At 40.2% G+C, this 20,875-nt stretch overlaps 1 protein-coding gene across 2 annotated transcripts in view; it reads left to right on the top strand.

The window, feature by feature from the left end:
• The first annotated feature begins 755 nt into the window (after nucleotides 1–755).
• Nucleotides 756–20,875, top strand: part of LOC131355189 (glutamate receptor ionotropic, NMDA 2D) — a 67,928-nt gene continuing 47,808 nt past the window's right edge. The window contains exons 1-4 of one of the 2 annotated variants that reach the window (XM_058393595.1): nucleotides 756–821; nucleotides 16,237–16,583; nucleotides 16,983–17,189; nucleotides 18,230–18,496. In XM_058393595.1, coding sequence (XP_058249578.1) covers nucleotides 16,296–16,583; nucleotides 16,983–17,189; nucleotides 18,230–18,496 — 762 coding nt within the window. In that variant the 5' untranslated portion in view covers nucleotides 756–821; nucleotides 16,237–16,295. Of the gene's footprint in view, nucleotides 822–976; nucleotides 1,209–16,236; nucleotides 16,584–16,982; nucleotides 17,190–18,229; nucleotides 18,497–20,875 lie in introns of those variants that run through there. The other variant, XM_058393507.1, reaches the window with a different exon arrangement.

The raw sequence follows: 20,875 nt of genomic DNA, 5'->3' as shown, positions 1-20,875 counted from the left end.
GTGAAAAGCAAACAAACAAACAAACAAAAAACATCCTGTGAGCAGAGCATCTGCACTCTGAAGCATCTTGCACAAATGTCTTGGTGAGCTTTTTCCCTTGACCACCTCAGATTCCTGACTCTGGAACCTGATGCAGTCTTCTTCAATGAAGCGTGATTACATGAGTTGTTATATCCTTCCTGGCATCTTGAACCGATTCCTTTGACCTCTCTAATCAACAAGGCATTTTCACCCATTGAACTGTCACTCACTCCATGTTTTTTGTTTTTCTCACCTTTCTGTGTAAACTCTAGAAACTGTTGTGTGTGTGTGTGTGTGTGTGTGTGTAAATCCCAGACGATCATTAGTTTAGGAAATAATCAAACCAGCACACCTGGCAGCAACAACCATGCCTGGATCAAAGTCACAGAGATCACACTTTTCCCTCATTATGTTGATTGATGTGACATTACCTGAAGCTCTTGACCTGTATCTGCATTTTTTTTTTTGCATTTTGCTACTGCTCCATGATTGGTTGACTCGATAACTGATTAATTAAGAAGGTGTACAGGTGGTCCTATGAAAATGGACGATAAGTGTATATGTACTTCCGAAACAATTAACGTCTAATTCGCAAAAATGGTCGGTCGATTCAATCTGGCAACCCTGCAGGAGAGTCTCTGCGCGGAGGGGACGAGACGGGTGGGGGGTGATGGGGGAAGGCTGAGCGTTTCTAGTAAATATTTATATTGGTTTATGATACACGAAGGCGAACGGTGATGGTGAAGCAGTGAGCGAGGGAGAAGGAGAGCAAGAAAGGGGGAAAGAAAGCGAGCCAACCGGTTAGTATTATTACTGCACGCCGCTAAGTTTAGCATTCAACACGTGTCGCTTGTGATGGAGAGAGAGAGAGAGAGAGAGAGAGGTTGACGGTTGCTAGGTGACCGGGTGCATATACTGAATTTTAACAAAAGAGCTGGGAAAGAGAGAGAGAGAGAGAGAGAGAGAGGGGAAGGGGAGAGAGGAAAGGATAGGGGGAGCGAAAGAGAGGGAGAGAGTAAGTGAGCTCGCGAAAATTGAATCCATGTAGAATCTCTATGTAGGTGCATTTGCCGGGGGAGAACACGCCAAAAGGGATATAGCCCGAGGAAGATGATGTGAAGAGAGCGGAGGGCCGAGAGGAGAGAGAGAGAGAGAGAGAGAGGGGGGACAGGCGCGTGAAAACCGCAGTAAGTAGCCTACATCTGTAACAAACATAACGTCGCGTTGCGGGCTGAGGTGTTTTTTTAAGCTTCTTTGCGCGGGCTGGAAACGGGCGCACGGAGCGTCTTTGACGGAACACTGTTGCGGTATTTGATGGGGATGCGCGTGCGGGTGCGGGAACACGTATGTCTGAAAGAGACGTGAGAGATTGACTGGTGCGGGATGGAGTGGTGGAAGAGAGCCGGCGCGCGTGGGGCTTTGACCCTTCTGTCATTGCCGTGCGCTCGCTCATAGGCCATAAGAACTATGACTTTTCTTACACGTACTATAGATCTCTCGTAACGCACACATGGGCATGCACATGCACACGCGCGCGCATGTTTGCAGCATGTTTGCAGGAGACAGCAGAGGCGCTCAGTCTGTGAGCTGAGTTAATGAATTCATAAAAGAAAACAGCATCTGTGTATCAATGGCCATGGAATATTGAAGTGTGTTTAAAATTCCGCCTCTCTGGCCGCTTGAACATTAGCAGCAAGAGCAAGAGCAACAGCAGCAAGCAGTCTTTGGTCGTAGTGCGCTGTCAGCCCGCTTCTCTCCAGTCGCGTAAACTGCGGCTTTATCAATTTCACGGAGCGCAGCTGTCGATAAAGCTCTCACTGTGCACTGCACACAGCAGGCTCTCTAACACCATCAAGAAGAATTTTATATACTTACACCTGACCATAAATAATACAAATCCGGGCTGTTCAAGTGCATAAAAATGTGATCATGTCCAGTGTCCATGGCTGCATGATTTGGATTTGTACAGCAGAACACTGAGCCAGGTTCATTAGGCGATATGTCGATGCTGATTAGTTGATAGGCCAACGCGCTTTCTTCTTGTCACGTGATTTGAGAAGACCGCAGCAAGTGGATTAACTAAAATCATTGGAGTAAGGCCTTCATCGTTCTATCATCCCCAGTAACTTTGCATCTCTCCACTCCGAGCTTGGGTCTTACAAGATGAAAATATTGATTTTGTTAAGGGCATTTTTAATCAAAAGAAAACGAATGCCCAGTCACTCTCTGCAGGCTTGACATACAACAGGTCTGTACTGTACTCACTCACTTGTACTGTGGAGCCCTTGCAGTGGCTTCCTTTAGGAGATCAGTGTTACTGCAGAGTTCAATCATACCATAATCCTAACCACTTGATCAACCGGATCAGATGTTAGATCTAGTTTGGACTCCACAGGTAGGTAGACATCCAGGAGGAGATTTGGTTTTCATCAGCATATTTCATGTCTATACAAAGATTTAAAATTTGTATGCTGGTTATAATGTCTCAAAGCATGGCAATATAATTAGCTTATATGGCATTTGTTTAGATTAAATCATCTGAAATCTCATTTGTCGAAGGGAATCTATGTACTATTCTGCAAGCAAACAAATCACTATTTTTTGTTAGATCTCCCTCAAATACACCAGAAATAAATCTGTATTTATTGTTTGAAAACAAATCTTTTAAATAAAAGTAAGCAATACGCACACACAGGCACTGCTGCATCACTATAATGCAGATATTGCCGCTCATGTGTTGCCATCCGTGTCAATACAGCTTCTCGCCATCAGTCTCTCAGCTGTTTTTCCAGGAGCAAGAGCAGAGTCAGAGAGAAAAAGGAGATGATGAGTGTGGTGTAGTGATGGTCTAGAATAGAAAAATGTAAAAATTGAATACACATATAATGAGGGAGATGTGGCAGTAGTGTAGTGAGGTTTGGATGGAGTGTTATGGCTGGGGGAAGGGGAGAAGAGTGGGATGGAGTAAATGGCAGGAGGGAGAACAGTGTGAAAGAAATCAACAGTGGAGAAACAGAAAGAATGGGGAGAGGAGTAAGCGAGAGGAAGATGAGGGAAAATGGGAAGTGGGGGGAAGAGGGGACAGCTGGAATTGAGTGTCTGAGGCCAAACATGGTTGGAGGGCTCAGATTGTGAGATGAGAGAAACTGGATTCACTGTTTCTGTTTGTCTTTGCCTTCCTATCTTCTTCTTCTTTTTTTTTTAAATATTGTCTGGCTTTTTTCCTTACTAATGCTTATCCTGAAGTCATCCTCTGTTATATCTATCTCCTTTATCCCCTCTTCTGCTGTTCTTACAGCACCTCACTGCCTGTGTCTTTCAATTCCTAACATCTATTTATCGATCATTCTATCTATCTATCTATCTATCTATCTATCTATCTATCTATCTATCTATCTATCTATCTATCTATCTATCTATCTATCTATCTATCTATCTATCTATCTGTCTGTCTGTCTGTCTGTCTGTCTGTCTGTCTGTCTGTCTGCTCATGTCTGTGCACACTTTGATCGAATAACACAGCTAATATTTCCAGCCCACCCCAAACTGCCTTGGCTTTCTTGTTTCCCTCCTTCTGTATCCCCTGTTCACTTAAATGTGACTAATTAAGGTAAAGCTCGTTAACACTGTACATCAATTAGTCTTTAACGAGATCAGAGACCAGTGTTCGAAGGAGATTACAGTGCTCCCTTCTCTGCCGGGTCCTGTGTGGTTTTGGTCAGGGCCGCAATGATAAACACGGTGTTAATTCACATTAGCCCACGGACACAGCTCAAACACACGCACACACAAAAGCACCTAAGCACATTTTGCACACTGACACTGTTTTTGGCAGTGCATAGTATTCTTAGAGAGAAAGGCAGTGAGAAGAAAGGAGGAAATTGTGAGAGGAAATGTATAGTGTCTCTTGATGATGAATAGGTTCTGAAAACGGAAACATAAAGTGTTAATTTAAAAATGAGCCACAAATGTTTGCTTTGGGAGAGAGTGACACTTGACGGCATCCTGCTCTCCTCAGCCACGAGTTTCTACAGGAAGCCGTCTCTCACCCATCTCCACGGTTACCGTAACCACGGATATTTCTGTCCACTTACAACTACGGTCATGTACAGTTACCAGGGAAAACCCTTTTAGAGTCCCATTGCTTCTAAAAACACTATGTGATTGAATCGGAGGGGATTTGATTAAAAATGAGCCCACCATTTCCTTACATTCGACCGAAGCCTACAGCTGCAGGCTCTTTACACACGCCAATAACCACAGTGTGATTTAAATTGTATGAGTACACCTCTGTCTAATTAGATTAGATGTCATGAGTGCATATATTTGTTTTTATGCAGATACATGATGTATGTTTGATGAACAATTCACTGCTGCCTAAAGGGGTGTTTTTAATTTCGTATTTATGGGTTTCATTCCGCTGACAGTTTTAATGGCTAGAAGTGAACATGACAGGCCCTGTGTTATGAGGTGTATCAGAAAAAAATGTTAACCAGTATGACATAGTAAGGACTAACATGAAAAATGAAAATGTTTTAACTGCATGCATTTTCTCCATAAAGTAATACATTTGAACAACAAGGTCATATATATATATATATATATACATATATATATATATATATATATATATATATATATATATATATATATATATATATATACATATATATACATATATATATATATATACATATATATATATTACAGAATACTATTTAGGCTGCTATATCTTTAGGCATATATCTAATCTAACCAAATTTGAACAAAAATCTTTCAGAATGAATGTATATTGTGCGCTAAACAAATACATATACAGATGTGAATAGGAGACACACAGTTATTCAGAAAGGTTAACAGGGCAGATGGTTGACATCATCAGTACATAGATCCTGCAGGATACAAAAAAAGGAGCAACTCAATTGACATTCATTACTATAAATGTACTGCTATCTTTCGTTATGCCTTAGGAACTGCCTGGTCAGAGTTATGGTGGTTTAAATTACTAGTTTGCTACTACTGTAGTTTGTTCTTGATATGGGAAATGAAACCAATTAAAGTATATAGAGAATACTGCAGGCAAGTGCAAACACAAATACTGATTGCACAAGCATTATTAAAAACATTTGTTCACAAGTCAATATCTGAGACTAATTATGTATGTGATTCAGACAGCTGGAGTCGAGGAATGGTCAGACACAGAATTCACAAACCATGCTGATAGTTTCTATTTCTATCAGCCATTTCTATTCTTTTTCCTATATTTTCTCTCCACTTTGGTTTTGCCTGTCCCGCGCTTGAGAATATTCCCTTATCACATTGACAACTACCAGGGATGGGGAGGGTGGGGCAATGCACTTTATTAGGAATATCTGTACATGTTGAGTAACGTTTACATCAACCAAATCAAAATGCAGAAGAAGAACTGAGGGCATAAAGCCTTTATTATTGCCATACATTCATTACAGCAGAATTCTTTTCTTCACATATCCTAGCTAAGGAAATTGGGGTCAGAGTGCATGGGCAGCTATGATACAGCACCCCTGGACCAGGGAGGATTAAGGGCCTTTCTCAATTGCCCAACAGTGGGGCCTGGTGGTGCTTGAACCCCAATCCTCTGATCAAAAACCCAGAGCCTCAACAATTTGAGGCACCACTTCCCCCAGAATGAGGAAAAACAGTTATCTCAGGGATGTAATTGTTACTGCCAGGCTGGTTTGAGTATTTCTATAAATGCTAATTTCCTTGTTTTTTCATACACAACAGTATCTAGAGTGTACTCAGAATGGCACTATAAAGAAAAAAACATCCAGAGAGTAGAAGTACTACATATGGAAACGCCATATTGATAGAAATAAGCAGAGATTAGTCAGACAACTCCAAGCTGACAGAATGGGTACAGTAACTTGGACATTTGTGGTGAGCAGAAAGGCATCTCAGAATGCATGACACTTCGAACCTTGAGGCAGATGAGCTACAAAAACAGAAGACCACGTCATGTTCCACTAATGTCAGCCAGGAACAGGAAGCTGAGGCTGCAGTGGACATAGACTCACCAAAGCTGGACAGTTTAAGACTGAAAAAACTTAGCCTGGTCTGATGAATCTGAATTTCTGCTGAGACACACTGATGGTAAGGTCAGAATTTGGCATGAACAGCATGAATCCACATACCAAACTGCTTTGTGTCAACATTGCAGGCTGCTGGAGGTGGTGTAATGGTGTGGGGAATGTTTTCTTGGCACACTTTAGGCTGTTACTACCAGTCAATCATCACTTGAATGCCATAGACTATCTGAGTATTGTTGCTGATCATGTGCATCACTTCATGGCCACAATTTACCATCTTCTAATGGCTACCAGCATGATAATGCACCATGTCACAAAGCAAGAGTCTCTCGAAATGGTTTCATGAACATGACAATGAGTTCAGTGATCTTCAGTCACCTTTCCAGTAGAATCCAAAAGAACACCTTTGCGGTAGAACGGGAGATTCACAGCATAAAAAATATGCAGGTGATGCAATCATGTCAACATGGACCAGAATCTCAAAGGAATGTTTCCAGCATCTTGTGGAATTCATGTCACGAAGAGTAGAGGCTAGGATAAGAAGCCCTATAGACGCCTGCAAATGGCTAGCGTTGCTCTGATTGACAGTGAAGACAGTGTATACCTGCAAAGTATTTATAAGCAGTATTTATACTCTTTATAAACATCTGTACACCTGCTCAGTACTTCAATCATCCATGCAATTTATCAATTATGTGATAGCAATGCAATGCATAAAATCATCCAGATACAGCTCAAGAGATTCAGTTGCCTCAGTGCTTTTGACCACAGCTTGGATGTTGGTTCCAGATGGGCTGGTTTAAGTATTTTAGAAGCTGCTGATCTTCTGGGATTTTCACACACAACAGTCTCCAGAGTTTACACAGATCGGTGCAGGGAAAAAAAAAGAATCCAGAGAGCGGCAGTTCTGTGGGCGGAAACGCCTTGTTGAAAAGAAACATCAGAAGAGAATGGCAAGACCTGTTGAGCTGACAGGATGTCTACAGTAACTCAAATAAACACTCTTTACAACCACGTTGAACAGAAAAGCGCCTCAGAAGGCACAAGTCAAAACCTTGATGCAGATGGTCTACAAGAGCAGAAAACCACATCCTCTCTGACCCCACTGAAGCAGCAGTGGGCACTGGTTCACTTTAACTGGACATTTGAAGAGTGAAAAAAAAATCTCCTAGGGTTATTGGATTAAGAAAAGCCTTCATTGTTGAATATGTGGATAAACTATAGGCTTGTGAGCATTGATCGGGTCATAAGGTTGTCTGCTTTTCTGAAGAGCACATGCTGGAAATACCGTCTTGTCCTCAGTGAGAAGCTGTAGCATGGGAATAGGGTTTGCACAAAACGTTTTTTTTTAAATTACATTTCTGATATTGCTATTGACTTCCAATGATTACATTCTAACTATATATTTCTAACTACTTGCATCCAGCAAATAGTGTGGGATTTCATTCTATTGTTTGCATGAAATACAAATAGAAACTTATTTAACTTATAGCTTAAGCAGTTATACATGTCATGGGTGTTACTTACTGATTAATTATTCTTGCGCTAAAAGTTTGCGCATAAGAATTACCTCATTTTGTGGGTTATATGATTTAGTGACTGTGTAACTTAATAATAATGATATTACTATTAATAATGGATGTTTAGGCTTTGTAACTTACCGCATAAATGGACCCGAGCGAAAATATTTCTTACTGGAAAACTGAACCTCTAATATGTTTCATGTATCTTCGTTATTCCTTTCTGGTTTCGCCCAGCGATATTAATAGCGAGTCTCCTTTACGTGCATACGCAGGACTTGTCGCTTTCTTACATTCCCTTTGATCTGGCAGTTATGGCATGCCTTTAACAATGTCACTCTTTTTTCGAATATGCAGATCAATTGTGCACGTTTGTGAGCCTGTGAGCCAGATTGCTCGCAAGAATGAATAACATAGTGAGGTTGGAGTGCAGGGTATTCAGTCTCCTGTGTGTCAGAATGTTAATCGCGGTTGTCAGAAACGCGCGTGTCGGATCAAAGGTTCCTGTGACGGTTTCCTTGTTATGATAATGACACCACTGTGCGGCCATTGACCTTTAATAATGACCGTGTCCAACAAAGTGTTGGATTTCTTTGGAGCACCACCCTAACACGAACTAGGCTTTATGTCATAAGCCCAGTGCGAGTGTGTGTGTGACTCTTCCAGCATGTGTCTGTATCACACTGTATTGGAGTTCCTATATGAGTTCCTCTGCTGAGTAGAGTTTATGCTACCATCTTGTGTGTAGTGTTCCAGACATGTATAAATATTTATCTATGTGTGTGTAGATATGTATCGGTTTGTATAGATGGACATATATTAAATGCTGATGGGAGCCTCCATCTGTTTTTCTGTGCAGGTGTATAAGTATTTGTGGGTGCAGGCCATGCAAGGTACAGGGTAAACTGACAGCTGTGTGTATGAGTGTGTGTGGTAGTGCCCATGAAGTGTGTGTTGATGTGCACAATGTGAATCCGGTCTCTTTCTTGGCACCTGGTGTGTGTAAGGATACAGCAGATGTTGTGTGAAAGCATGAGTGTGTGTGGATGCATGACTGAATTTTGAGTAGTCGCATTATACCAGTGGTCACCACTGATAATGTTCAAAGAGGATCCGCAAATGGATCCGGTTTACTTGAGGGATTTCCCCCACACATCCTGCTTCTTTGTGAAGTGTGTTTGTGGGTGTGCAGAATACAAAAATATGCAGAAGGTTTGTGTGCTTTGTGTGTTTTGACCGAAGGTGAAAGTCTGTGTGAGTGTGTTTACCGTGTACTCACGATCCTTCTCCACAGTTAATCCTAACATTCTTCTAAAGCTGTGGTGTGCAAATTTGTTCAAAATCAGATAAATGCTTTAAAGGTATTTAATGAAATATAGATTTCTATGCTATTATCAACGTCTTAAATTCCTAACTCTAGAAAGTAATCGTTTCGAAATGGCCTGGTATAATAGAAAAGCTTCATTTAATAGGACATTAAACATAAAACATTTTCACTTGACTAGACCGTTGTCAGTGCGTGATAAACATTTAAATATAGCCTGATTTCTGACTTCTCATTGAACCATAGCATGGTTTTCTCATTTTCTTTGGATGGGAAAGTTTACAAAGCATTGCGACTCTTGCAAAGCTGAAGCTTCTTTCATGATTGTTAAATAAGTATCTCTTAACTAAAAAACATCGCTGCTTTTTACTTTACTACACACCTTCTGACTAGATCATTCAGTTGTGCTGTGGAAGAACAGTAAGTAACCAATTTTAATGATTTTTAATACATAATACAAGCTTGCCAATGCTGTAGGAAGTTATTTTGACGGTATATAGAACCTAGATGTTCTGTAAATAACCGACAAGGAAAGGTTTCCAAATAAAGGAATGTTCTTCAAACTCATATGAGTCTCTAAACCCTTACACAGAAGTAACCAGACTAATGCAATCTAATATTTTAATGCAATATCACTATTTTATCACAAATTATAGATAAGATTTAATCAGAGCCAGAGATAAACACTACTCCAGAATTGTGAGGATGTTAGTGCAAACCTGTTTCCTTATTTTCTGTGCTCTCTATTCCCTCAAGGTTTGAATACCACTGAGTCAAACGACTGCAAATTCATTTCTAGCTACAGATGACCTGGAGCATGTTGTTTAAATTCCTATTCAGTCTCTTTCTGGATAGAATCCACATTTAAGCACTTTTCTTAATTATATATATATTTAAAGCAATGATTTTAAATTGAATCAAGAGAAATTAAGGAGTACTCATAGATGGTTTAAGCACAGGGTAGTTTAAGCTTAGGGGGTATTTTATTTGGGATCAGTTTGAACCCCAGTTTGTCCTCAAAGGCACAAAATCCCTTACATTCAGTCACTATGTAACATTATCAGTCTGGATATTTAGATCTTTAACTGTTTAGGGTATATTTTTATATATGTATAACAGCAGGTGTCAATGTGTTTTATTCCTCTTATACTACAGCATTTTGCCAAGTACATTGTACCATTTCTAATTCATTTATAATTCCTCTTAATATTATAGGACATCTGCAAGATTTCTTTTCACCTATGTGAAAGAGCTAGTAATATGTGTTTCTTCATCAACTTCTGTATATTTCTCTTGATGTTTTTAAGACAAAAAAAGGTATAGCTAAAGTACAGTTAGAATCAGTGACCAGAAATGCTTACCAGTGAACGCAAATTTCACCATATAAACAATTACACACATTCTTTCTGTCAGTTCATGTTGATAGCCCATTATCCAAGTTTCCCAAGTTGTTAAAATAAACCTGTTGTTTGCTTTGCAGCTGGAACTACAGTCTGTGACAGATAATGATTTAACATCTTCCGAGTCAGGAATTCAACAGTGCTGTGCTATATTATTCAGTTATTCATCATAAACCACATTATTCAGTCATTGTTATAAATTATTCTGTAACTAATAGGAAAGGTGTGTAGCTTTAAGAGTGAGAGATGTAAGTCTGGACAGACCGATCGATCCCAAGAGTTAAATGGGTTAAAATGTGTTTAAACTCCAGACCACACGCTCCTGCAGCATGCAACACAGACCTGTGAACTTGCAAGCTGGACCAGCTGCGTTCATTTTTGCCCACAAGCTCAGCACATAGTCTAGCACCCAGCACCTACTGCCAAATAGCTGCGTAGTGCAGATCCACCCCACCGAAGCTTCTACACAGCCAACTACCTGCTAATAGAGGTGTTCGGGAAGCCATTCATCATCGCAGTGCTTCTGAAAAGCAGCCAGCTTTGTAAGAATGGAGTAGAAAATGGGACGCAGCCATGGATGTTTGTGAATGGGGCTAAGCAGAGGTGGATATGCAGCTGGCATTAGTGAAATGTGCTACAGTGAAATTTGTGCTATAATTGGAGGTCAAATGAAAAGACTCTATACCTTTAAATGGAATAGAATAGTGTTTAAATCCGAACCAAATAGAAAAGTGTTGGTTAAATTAAATAGAGTTAATGGATGGGTTAGTAGAGTAAAGGGAGGAGACTGTTTTTTGCCAGTGTTTTTAATGTGAGTGTATTAAGGGCAAACTCATAAACGCTAAAAAAAACGCTAATATGTTTTTTGTGAATGGGTCAAAGCAACCAGTTGGATTAGATGGACTCTGTGAGACAGAGAGAGAGAGAAAGAGAGGAACAGCATGTTAAGATTCTAGGCTTTACAGAGATGCGCCGTTTGTTCACTCAAGCAGCTTTCAGAGCTAGTGCTAAAGAGACAGACGAGAAAAGAAAAACAGAGCAAAAAGACTCTTTATAAATGGGTTGAGCATGAAGTGTCCTCAGCTCTGCTAGTGAATATAAACTGAAGGAGATGATGAAATGAGAGTGATGAAATTTTTATCAGACCCTAAAACAAAGCAGCTATGATTCTTCGTATAGTCCACCAATGTTAGTTTCCAAAAAGTTGCAAAAAAAAAGGAAATGTTTTTCCCAAATACATAAAGGTATTTTTTTTATAATTAATAAATAAATAAATAAATAAATAAATAAATAAATAAGGTCTGCAGGTTGGTTTAATCGAGTAACATACAGTATTTTGCTCTGCAGTACTTTAAATTCATGTATTCTCCAAAAAAAATTAATCACAACGAGAAGCTCTGATAAATCTTTGTCATTCGCACTGATCCCACCGGACAGCACATGATTAATTTGACTTTGATCTAGAACCATTTAATGGCATGGTGCAGTATAAAAACATCTTAGAATTTATATTGAAGAGATGTCGCATAATTCCATCCTGTACTTCGCTTTCAAGTCACCTCACATATGCTTTAAAACGGCAGATTATTCGACAACAGCCCGGAACCTAGTTTTCAAAGAAACAAACAAATATCAGCCTAATAACTATGGCGGAATAAGGTCAGAGCGAAGGAAAGGATTTCTGATGTCATTTTACTTCCTCATATCAAATTCTGTCACATCTGTTAATTTCATACTTATTCAGCGCGTTCAATCTAAATCCCTTGGAAGAATCTTTTAAGTGTCACGATAATAGGTTACAGCTCCATAATTGTACCGAAATGTACTGATGTCAAATGTATGAATTTCATTACTTTAACCAATGGCTGTTGAGTGATTCAGTAATCTTTCCGAGCTCGGAGAGGAACAGAGCAGTACTAATATGAGAGGCATTTATTAGTTAGGCTCCAGTACCATTTCACTGTGCTAGCGAGTGAAGGAAGTGTCTGGGTAAGAGCACTACAGATGAAGGAGAGAGACAGTATATTCAGCCATGTTACACCACTGCAATTATGTAATTCACTGGAGGTGATAAGATTACAACCGAGAGCTGTGTATACAGTATACGTGCCGGCTTGCCGAACCGTATTTGCTTTAATATTTAAATGTCTCATGTTACTTCTATTGGCTGTTGTGTGAAGGCTTCCTCTTAATGATCGTTACTAAAATGCACTCGGAAGCACATCTGCACTAAGCTGGTCAGTGCTTCTTACTGAATAATGTATGAATGAATGATTTTCAAGTGTCTTACATAGGCTCGGTCTCTGCTAAAACCACACATCACAAGCAGTCTTTCAGATACTATGATGACAGACATCAGTGGCAAGGTGATTTTATATTGTGAAAAGAACTTTAAAAAAAAGGAGGCAATAAAATAGCTTTGGCTTTGCTGCTAAGATTACATTTAATACAGCTCTTGCTTTGTGCGCTGTGCTGTAATTGAAGTTCACTGCAGCTCTGCATCGTGCTAGTCCCTTTTGAAGAGCAAGAACATGTTTCTGCTAATAGATTGAACAGTGTTCCAGTGTATAAATAGTGCATTCAACTTTCTTGTACAGTGTGGTAGAACAATGTTTTTTTTTTTGCTGTCTGAGCACATAATTGATGGCATGGTCGTTTGTCAGATGAAGTAGTTGAGATGGGGCGGTCATCAGGGTGTGGGCACGATGCTTTATGACAGGTGTTTACACCCGCACAGTAGAGAGAGACACAAGTGCTGGTGCACCCTGGCAGTCGTGTGCTGCTGGAGATCCGGTCGTGCTGCCAGCCATAACGAGCAGCAGGCGAATCAAGATCCAGACGGCCTGAGTGTGTTTGATTGTGTGTGTGCGCTTTCAGGTGTTTTACATTTGCATAATGCACATCAGCTTGAGCCTGTACAGTATGCATGAGATTATGAGTGCGTATGTGTGTGTGTGTGTGTGTGTGTGTGTGTGTGTGTGTGAGCATGAGTGCCTGTGCGTCTGTGTAAGCTCATGCATGCATAATGTGTTTGTACAAGTGTATCTGTGTGTGTGTCTGTGTGTGTATGTGTGCATGTGTGTGTGTGCCATACTTCTGCACTGGACTGTGATACACACACACACACACACACCACTTCAAAAATCAGTGTGATCCATCCAGGCTATGCGCATCTCACTGAATACTGAATATGATCAAAGTAAGAACCAATTAGCTCCAAACTAGCCATGGAAAGTGAATCAGAAATCGGGGTGTGATATTGCAGTTCTTGGCTGGCTGTGGGTGGCTTCAAGCCTCATGCAGCAATATGAAAGCATGCATTATTGATTATCGATGTACAAATAATGATGTGGACTTTATAACCTTTATTGCTGGGAGTGTCATGCATATGCAGTGGGTTAGATTTCTGTGTAGTTTCACCATTTAACAACAAAAGAAAAATTTGTCCAGGTATTAAGGCCTTAATCTTTGTTAGGGATCTGACTATAATAGGATGCAGCTTGGAAACTGTTAGATAATTGTATCATAAATGCCATGAATGGGTTCTGAATGACAATGATGTAGAATGACATTGGAAGTGTCACAAGCCACATTACATGATTAGAATTGATATTATGTGGAAATGACACAGGACAAATGAACACAAGCTATTTAACCTCCTATATGGCCTGTTGTCCTGAAATATAGAGCGGTCTGCTAATTACAAGAACATAATGAACTAATGCAAATTGTGATCAGAGGTCTAATATAGCTTACGATGTGCAGTCGTTTCACCTAAATATTTATTCATTACCAGCGATAAGTCTGTATATGTTACTGATCAAATACTCTACATACAAAGCCTGAAGTACATCTGATACCATCTGTACACTTCTTTACACTGGTCACAAGCCCCAGAATCTTGTAGGTGGCATTTCATATGTCTTTTCATACTTATATTCTGAGTGGACTTTAAATAAGATATAGTCACTTGATTAAAAATGGTGTCCTGACATTAAAAAACCTGTTCATTATTCGACAAGTTGCTGGATAAGTGAGACATCCTTTCATATTTGCCAACTGTTTTATTATTTCTGTATAAGGTTGATTGAGGTTTGCATTTCCTTTTAGTTCAATCAGTTTAACTTGTTGTTATTTGTTAAATGTACAGATGTACAGTATACCTAGCTCAGGGGAACATTGAAATTTCACACATAAACACTCACTTTAATATTTCAACACTTACTTGAATTTACTTAAATATTTACTATTTAAGTCACTTTAATAGTACCATATTGCTCATTCATGCAGTTATTTATATTAAACATCAAAATGGAGAAAAATGAATAGAGATCTTATGGTTGTCGGTGCCAGTTGGGCTGCTTAGAGGATTTCAGAACCTGCTAATGTCTTGGGATTTCAATGATTTTCAACAGAGTTTAAACAGATTGGTGCAAAAACAAATAGTGAGCAGCAGTTTTGCAGACTTTGACTTTGTTGATGAGAAAGATCCAGAGAATAGCCAGATTGGTTTGAGCTGAGAGGAAGGTGATGGTCAATAGTCAATTAATCATTCTTCTCAACCATGGTGAGCAGAAAAGCATCTCGGCATGCACAAAACACCGAAACTTCAGGTGGACAGGCTGCAACAGCAGAAGACCACATCATCATCATCATCATCATAGTCCATTCCTGTCAGACAAGAACCGTGGGCACAGACTCACTGAAACTGCACAGGTGTAGACTGGAAAAAGACCAGGTTTCAGTCTTTACTTGTCCAGTTTCAGTGAGTCTGTACCCATGATAGCCTCAGATTCCTATTCTGGGCTGACAGGACAAAAACTATAGGACTGCTAGGTTGTGTAAGCCACACACGTTCACACATCCTGGTAATCAGCTTTTCCCTCGTTCCTCCCTTCTTCTTCACTCTCTCTCTCTCTCTCTCTCTCTCTCTCAAGATTTAATTCTTCCGCTCTCCACTTTTTCTTATCATCTTAATCATTGGTACTATACTTAACTCTTACCAACAAACAGCTATTTAATTTCTCTTTTGCTCTCTCTCTCTCTCTCTCTCTCTCTCTCTCTCTCTCTGTCTGTCTCTCTCTCTTTCTCTCTCTCTCCCTAAAGACATTTCCTCAAAGAACTCAGTAGGTTTAAGCTTATGGATGGAGGAAAAAAACCCAACATAAGTTAAAAAGAGGGCAAGCAAAGCAAGCAGTGTTATAGAGAATACAGATAATTTCTGGGAATGTTATTTTGCCAAGCTCAGTGACCCTGAATGATTGCATTTATACCAAAAGTCATGAGAAACAGAGAGGAAGAGTGTGAAGAGGAGGATAAAAGTGAGAAGGGGTGGTTGGTGGTTTCAAATTCAGGCACAGTATGTAAATTCAAAACTGATTTGTTAGAGACTGTGTATATTTGTGCATTTTAGTGTATGTGTGTGAGAATGTGAGTCTATAATATTAACTCCATTTCTCTCTAGAAATCAGGTTTTGTGGTGTGTTAGTGTGCCACTGAATGTGTGTGTGTGTGTGTACACGTATAAGGCATAGGATTTTAATTAATATTATTTATTTGCCATAATAACAACAGGTATAATCATCATCTATCTGCTGCTTGTACGAACTTGCACACAAGCACACAAACACACACATCCATTTCCTCCCAGCACGGCTATATCTGTCTATCAATTTTTGGTCTCTTTCTCCGTTTCTATTTTTTCCTCAGTATTGCTCTATTTCGTCCAGTGGCCTATATAAAGTTTATTTCATTTTTTTTTTCTTTTCTGGATTATCTTGTACACACTTACTTCACCTCTCTTTTTGTTTCTTTTCATACCCAGTCTTTCTAGCTCTTGACCAACTAGTTTTAATTCTAATCATTGTTTTTTCTCTCCATTTTGCTCTCTTTCTCTTTCTTAGGCACTCTCTATTTGCGCCCCCTGCTGCTCCGCTTCTCCTGCCCTCTTTTTTCTGTTGCCATGGTCACAGTACCTGCCCTGCCTCTCCTGTTGGCCCTGGTGGAATGGGTGGGGCCGACTGTTGCCTCCCCTCACCTCTTGCTCCGCCCCCGGGAGCGTGAGCGAGACCAGGTGGCACCGATGCACTTTAACATTGCGGTGATCCACGCAGGCTCCGTGGCTCAGGACGAGGCGGGGGTGACAGCGGCCGGAGGCAGGGTCTTGTATCCAGGCTTCGGTCGAGTGCACAGCAGCTTCGGAGAGAGTGTTGTCACCAAGTGGGGCTATGTTAATGTCATCTGGCTTCAGGTGGGCTAGAACTTTTTCTTTAATGTAGTGAAATTGAAAACAACCTGAAGCTGAGAGTGACAATGCCATTTTAAGTACATATAAGTACAGTATCACTTACTGTAATATACTGATATCAGACAATGTCTCTGAATATCCTTGTACTGTATGCACATTACCTTCCATAATATGCTAATAATTTATAGTATTGAATATGTGCAATATCTCCCACTTTGCCACTTTATGACTGCACACACTGTTTACATCTTTTTTTTGCACTGTGGTTGGATAGGAGTGTACTAATATGGGAGAGGAATTTCATTATATATAGCTGTATAAGCACTCCTTAAACACATGACACTTGAAACCTACAAGGTGAATTAAACTCTAAACACTGATTTGAACTTGTTCTGTTTGCAGGTGAATGACAGTAGTCCCAGGAGCCTGCTCTCCCAACTGTGTGACCTACTGGCATCCAGACCTGTGCAGGGACTGGTGTATGAGGATGAGAGACCTCTCCCACTGGCTTCGGGCCCACTGGCCCCCATGTTGGAATTCGTCTCGGCCCAGACTGGCCTCCCTATTGTGGCTGTCGGAGGGGGAGCAGGACTGGGCAGAGTGCCACAGGTATGACGAGGGTTATTACTCTAATGGCTAAGAATGTGCTCACAGCAGAATGAAATGATGGGACCCACTCACTTGAGGCTATTTAGATTTTGAAATGAAAATCAACTTCACATAACCCATTGGCTTCAATAAAGTCTTTGTAAATTGAAGTCATCTGGCAAATTGACTACAACCTCCAATAGGTTGACTGACTAGCTGAACCTTTGCTGTAACATTTAAAATATCTGATGTGGGTCTACATGGCATCGCGAACGTTGTTGAATATGAAATCAGTCCCCAAAAAAAAAGTAATAAAAAATTGAAAAGGATCTCTCAGTGCAGGCATTGCAAGAGTGTCACCATTGCTCGAAAGCTTACAGCTGATGATATTTGATGGCTGTTATCTTTTCCATGTGCTAGACAAGGGGGGAAAAAAATGAATGTTAGATTTGGGTGTGAAGACACATGTGTTGCTACAATTGTCTATTAGGCTATTTGTCTATAGAGCCATGGAAAACACAAGGTGTGACATGTATTCTCTCATCTTAACTATGTCTAAAGGCAATTAATACGACATGGTTCAACTTATATTGGCGAAAACAAAGTTTTTCTCTTACAAAATACATATTTTAAAATGATTTACTCTGGAGAGATAACATGTTGTAAGGTTTTCCTAACACAGGCCCTGCATGTCTCCAGAAATAATATTTATATCTGTGGGTGATTTGCGCCAGCAGCCATTTGAAACCCATTCACAGTTACATTCCCCTTGTTGCTGCCTCTTCTTGCTGCAGTGGACTCCTATTTCTGAAACACTTGATGAGAAATTCAATTTCCATGATGATGCAAACTGAAAATGAAGAGACCGTAGTCATGGGAAATGTAGTTTTCCCCCCTTAATTACTCTGCCAGAGGCTCTATCACCCTGGAGTTAATTGTAGTTAGTGTTATGTAAGAAACACTGGATAAGAAATTCAGTCCCTGTGATGCCTTATAGAGGGAATGAATAGAGTGGAGACATGGAAAAAGAGTAGTTATTTTCTCCTTTTATCAATGTGCAGGAGAGCGGCTCTATCTTCCTGCAGTTTAGCACCTCCACTGCTCTCCAATTGGAAGTGATCTTTGAGGTGCTCGAGGAGTACGATTGGACAGCCTTTTCTGTGGTTTCCACGCGTCACCATGGCTACCAGGACTTCCTGTCTATGGTCGAGGGTTTGACAGATGGCTCCTTTATTGGCTGGGAGAAGAAGAGCGTGGTGATGCTGAATTTAACCGATGACCCAGGTGGAGCTCGCACGCGCAGGCTGCTGAAGGAGAACGAGGCGCAGGTAAGGATGAGTGAGAGACATGTTTCCTTCCATTACTTTCTTACTCACTCACACGGCAGCTAATTCGCCCCCTCTTTATAATATTTTTCTGTCATTCTGTGACAGTCTATCTATCTGTCTGTCTATTCCTCTGTCTCTTTTTCTATACTGGGTCGTTTCTTTTCTTCTGTGCCTGTCTCTGTCTATTTCTCTTCTACATAGCCTTATTGTGTCTCCTTTTGACCTGGTATCTCTGCTGCCCTTCTCCCATTCTCTGAATCCCAGTCTCTCTAATTCCTTTCTTCTTCATCCTTCATCATTATTTGTTTCCATCAGCCATGCTTCCTGGTTTTGCCCTTTTCCTCTCTGACCTCTCTCTGTCCTTCCTGAGTGCACTCTCTCTCATTTCCTTTTTTTCCCCCCAATTGTGACCATGGGTTGTTATTGTCTGTGTGTGTGTGTAGAGGAGGTATGTTCACAGGGTTGTTATTGTACTATGTGGGTCCTGGTACACTGGTGTCAGTGTTAATATAGCTCTGAGCTAGTGGCTCTGCAGCCCAGTGCCTTGTGCATTAGCCTCAGCCAGACCTGCCGATTTCTTTGGCAGACAGGAGCAGCCAGTGGTCCTGCTCAATTACAGCCATGTGTGTCCTGAACTCACAGTTGCACACACACACACACACACACATACACACACAGTATGCACAGTATATCCAGTATGCACCTGTACAGACATAGACAAACAAACTAGAGTGTTAAGGATTATACTAGATTCACAATTTCCACAGTTTCAAATGCACACCAGCTGCATAACAAGTCTGTATTATACATGAAAAGAATGTATATAAAAGTAGACTTTCTTCCCTTTCATTGTGATTACGTGGGTCTGTCTCTGGCTACTTCACTTAGTCCTTATAACTCCAAAACCAATAAAAGATTAACAGTTCAGAATCTTAGCTCCTCTCTCAATCTCTCCTCCTGTCTCCTCTCTTCTCTCCACAGTCTTTCTGTTGTTCCACTCCTAATCTCTCTCCATGGCATTAACTTACTGCCAGAAATCGAGCTCGCCAGAGCTTAATATATTATCAGATTTCCTTCTGCTTTCACACAGACTTCCTTTGCGTGCATGTCCACACCACAGTCTATTCCCGGCGCAAACACTTTGTACACATCCAGTATTGCACACACTCCAACTCATTATGTTCTCACGTGAGTGTGTCCTGCTGGCATTTGGGGCGAGAGCATGCATGTTAAAATTCGTTCTGGTTGTTTGCGAGGTTTTTAAAAAATTTTGTTAAAAGAAAGTCTTTCTTTACAGTTATAAATTTTTAGTTTAACTGCACAGAAAAAAGTTGTTACTCCTTTACACTTCCATTGCAGAAGACACCTGAGAGTATAAACCTGAGTGTAATTTATAGTACTTTTAAACAGAACCTGTTAACTGGTAGTTTGGACATGGAAAGAAGAGCACACTGTTCAGGTGGGTAAAATCAGGAGATCACTGCTGTTTGTTACTGGGAAATGCTGATATACAGGATACGCTAATAAAAGTTGGACTTCTGAAGTATGTATATCAGGAGAGTAGACCAGTTTTATGGAATCTTCTTGTAAAGCTTAATTGCGCAGGGCTCAATTAAGCCCACTCATTTCCTGGGGATGATGAATACATGAATCTCTTCATTAACATGAAGTGGTCTCTCTTGTCTTTGTATTCTGTGTCCGTGGGTGCCTGAGACATACCGGGAACTTCATTTTGCTAAAGTTCAACCTGTCGTCTAGTGATCACTCTTTCAGCTCTAGGCCTTCTCCTCTCCTTTTTCCTCATTTTTGTACTTCATCTTACTTTGTGTGTACTTTTCAGTGAATAAAACTTCATTTTGTATTATCATTGTTAAATTTGTCTTAGTTCCTAGTTCCTTGTATTAGTTTTCATCTTGGTGCTGTACTGTAAAACTCATAAACCTTCTAATAATGTGTAACTAGTCATGCTTGCTGAGAGCATGATCTGGAGTTATAGCATGTAAGACAACAAAAATTGTAACAAATATGTGATACTGTGGTCATTATATGTGCAAACTGAAGTCACTTACCATACAAATATTAATACAACAGGTGAAATCCTTACTATTAATCCCTCAATGTATTTTAATAGTATCCTATAATATGGTTTGAATAATTATTCACTACTTTCAAGTCAGAATACTGTACTAAATCTGCCAGATCTATTAGTTAGTTTGCTAGCAAGCATCCACAACATTGTATTGACCTTTAAATTATTTCAAGGATTAGTGAAACACATTATTTACATTTGTATAAGACTGAGAATTAGTAATGTTAAAGTTACGTCTGTAATCAGATCTCTGTAGGGAATGCCCTAATCAACACCTGGATGTCGCTGTG

Source organism: Hemibagrus wyckioides, linkage group LG01, assembly GCF_019097595.1.
Source record: "Hemibagrus wyckioides isolate EC202008001 linkage group LG01, SWU_Hwy_1.0, whole genome shotgun sequence".
In the NCBI taxonomy this organism is placed as follows: Eukaryota; Metazoa; Chordata; class Actinopteri; order Siluriformes; family Bagridae; genus Hemibagrus; species Hemibagrus wyckioides.
The sequence above is the reverse complement of the archived record's forward strand: the minus strand, read 5'-3'. Positions and strand labels throughout refer to the sequence as shown.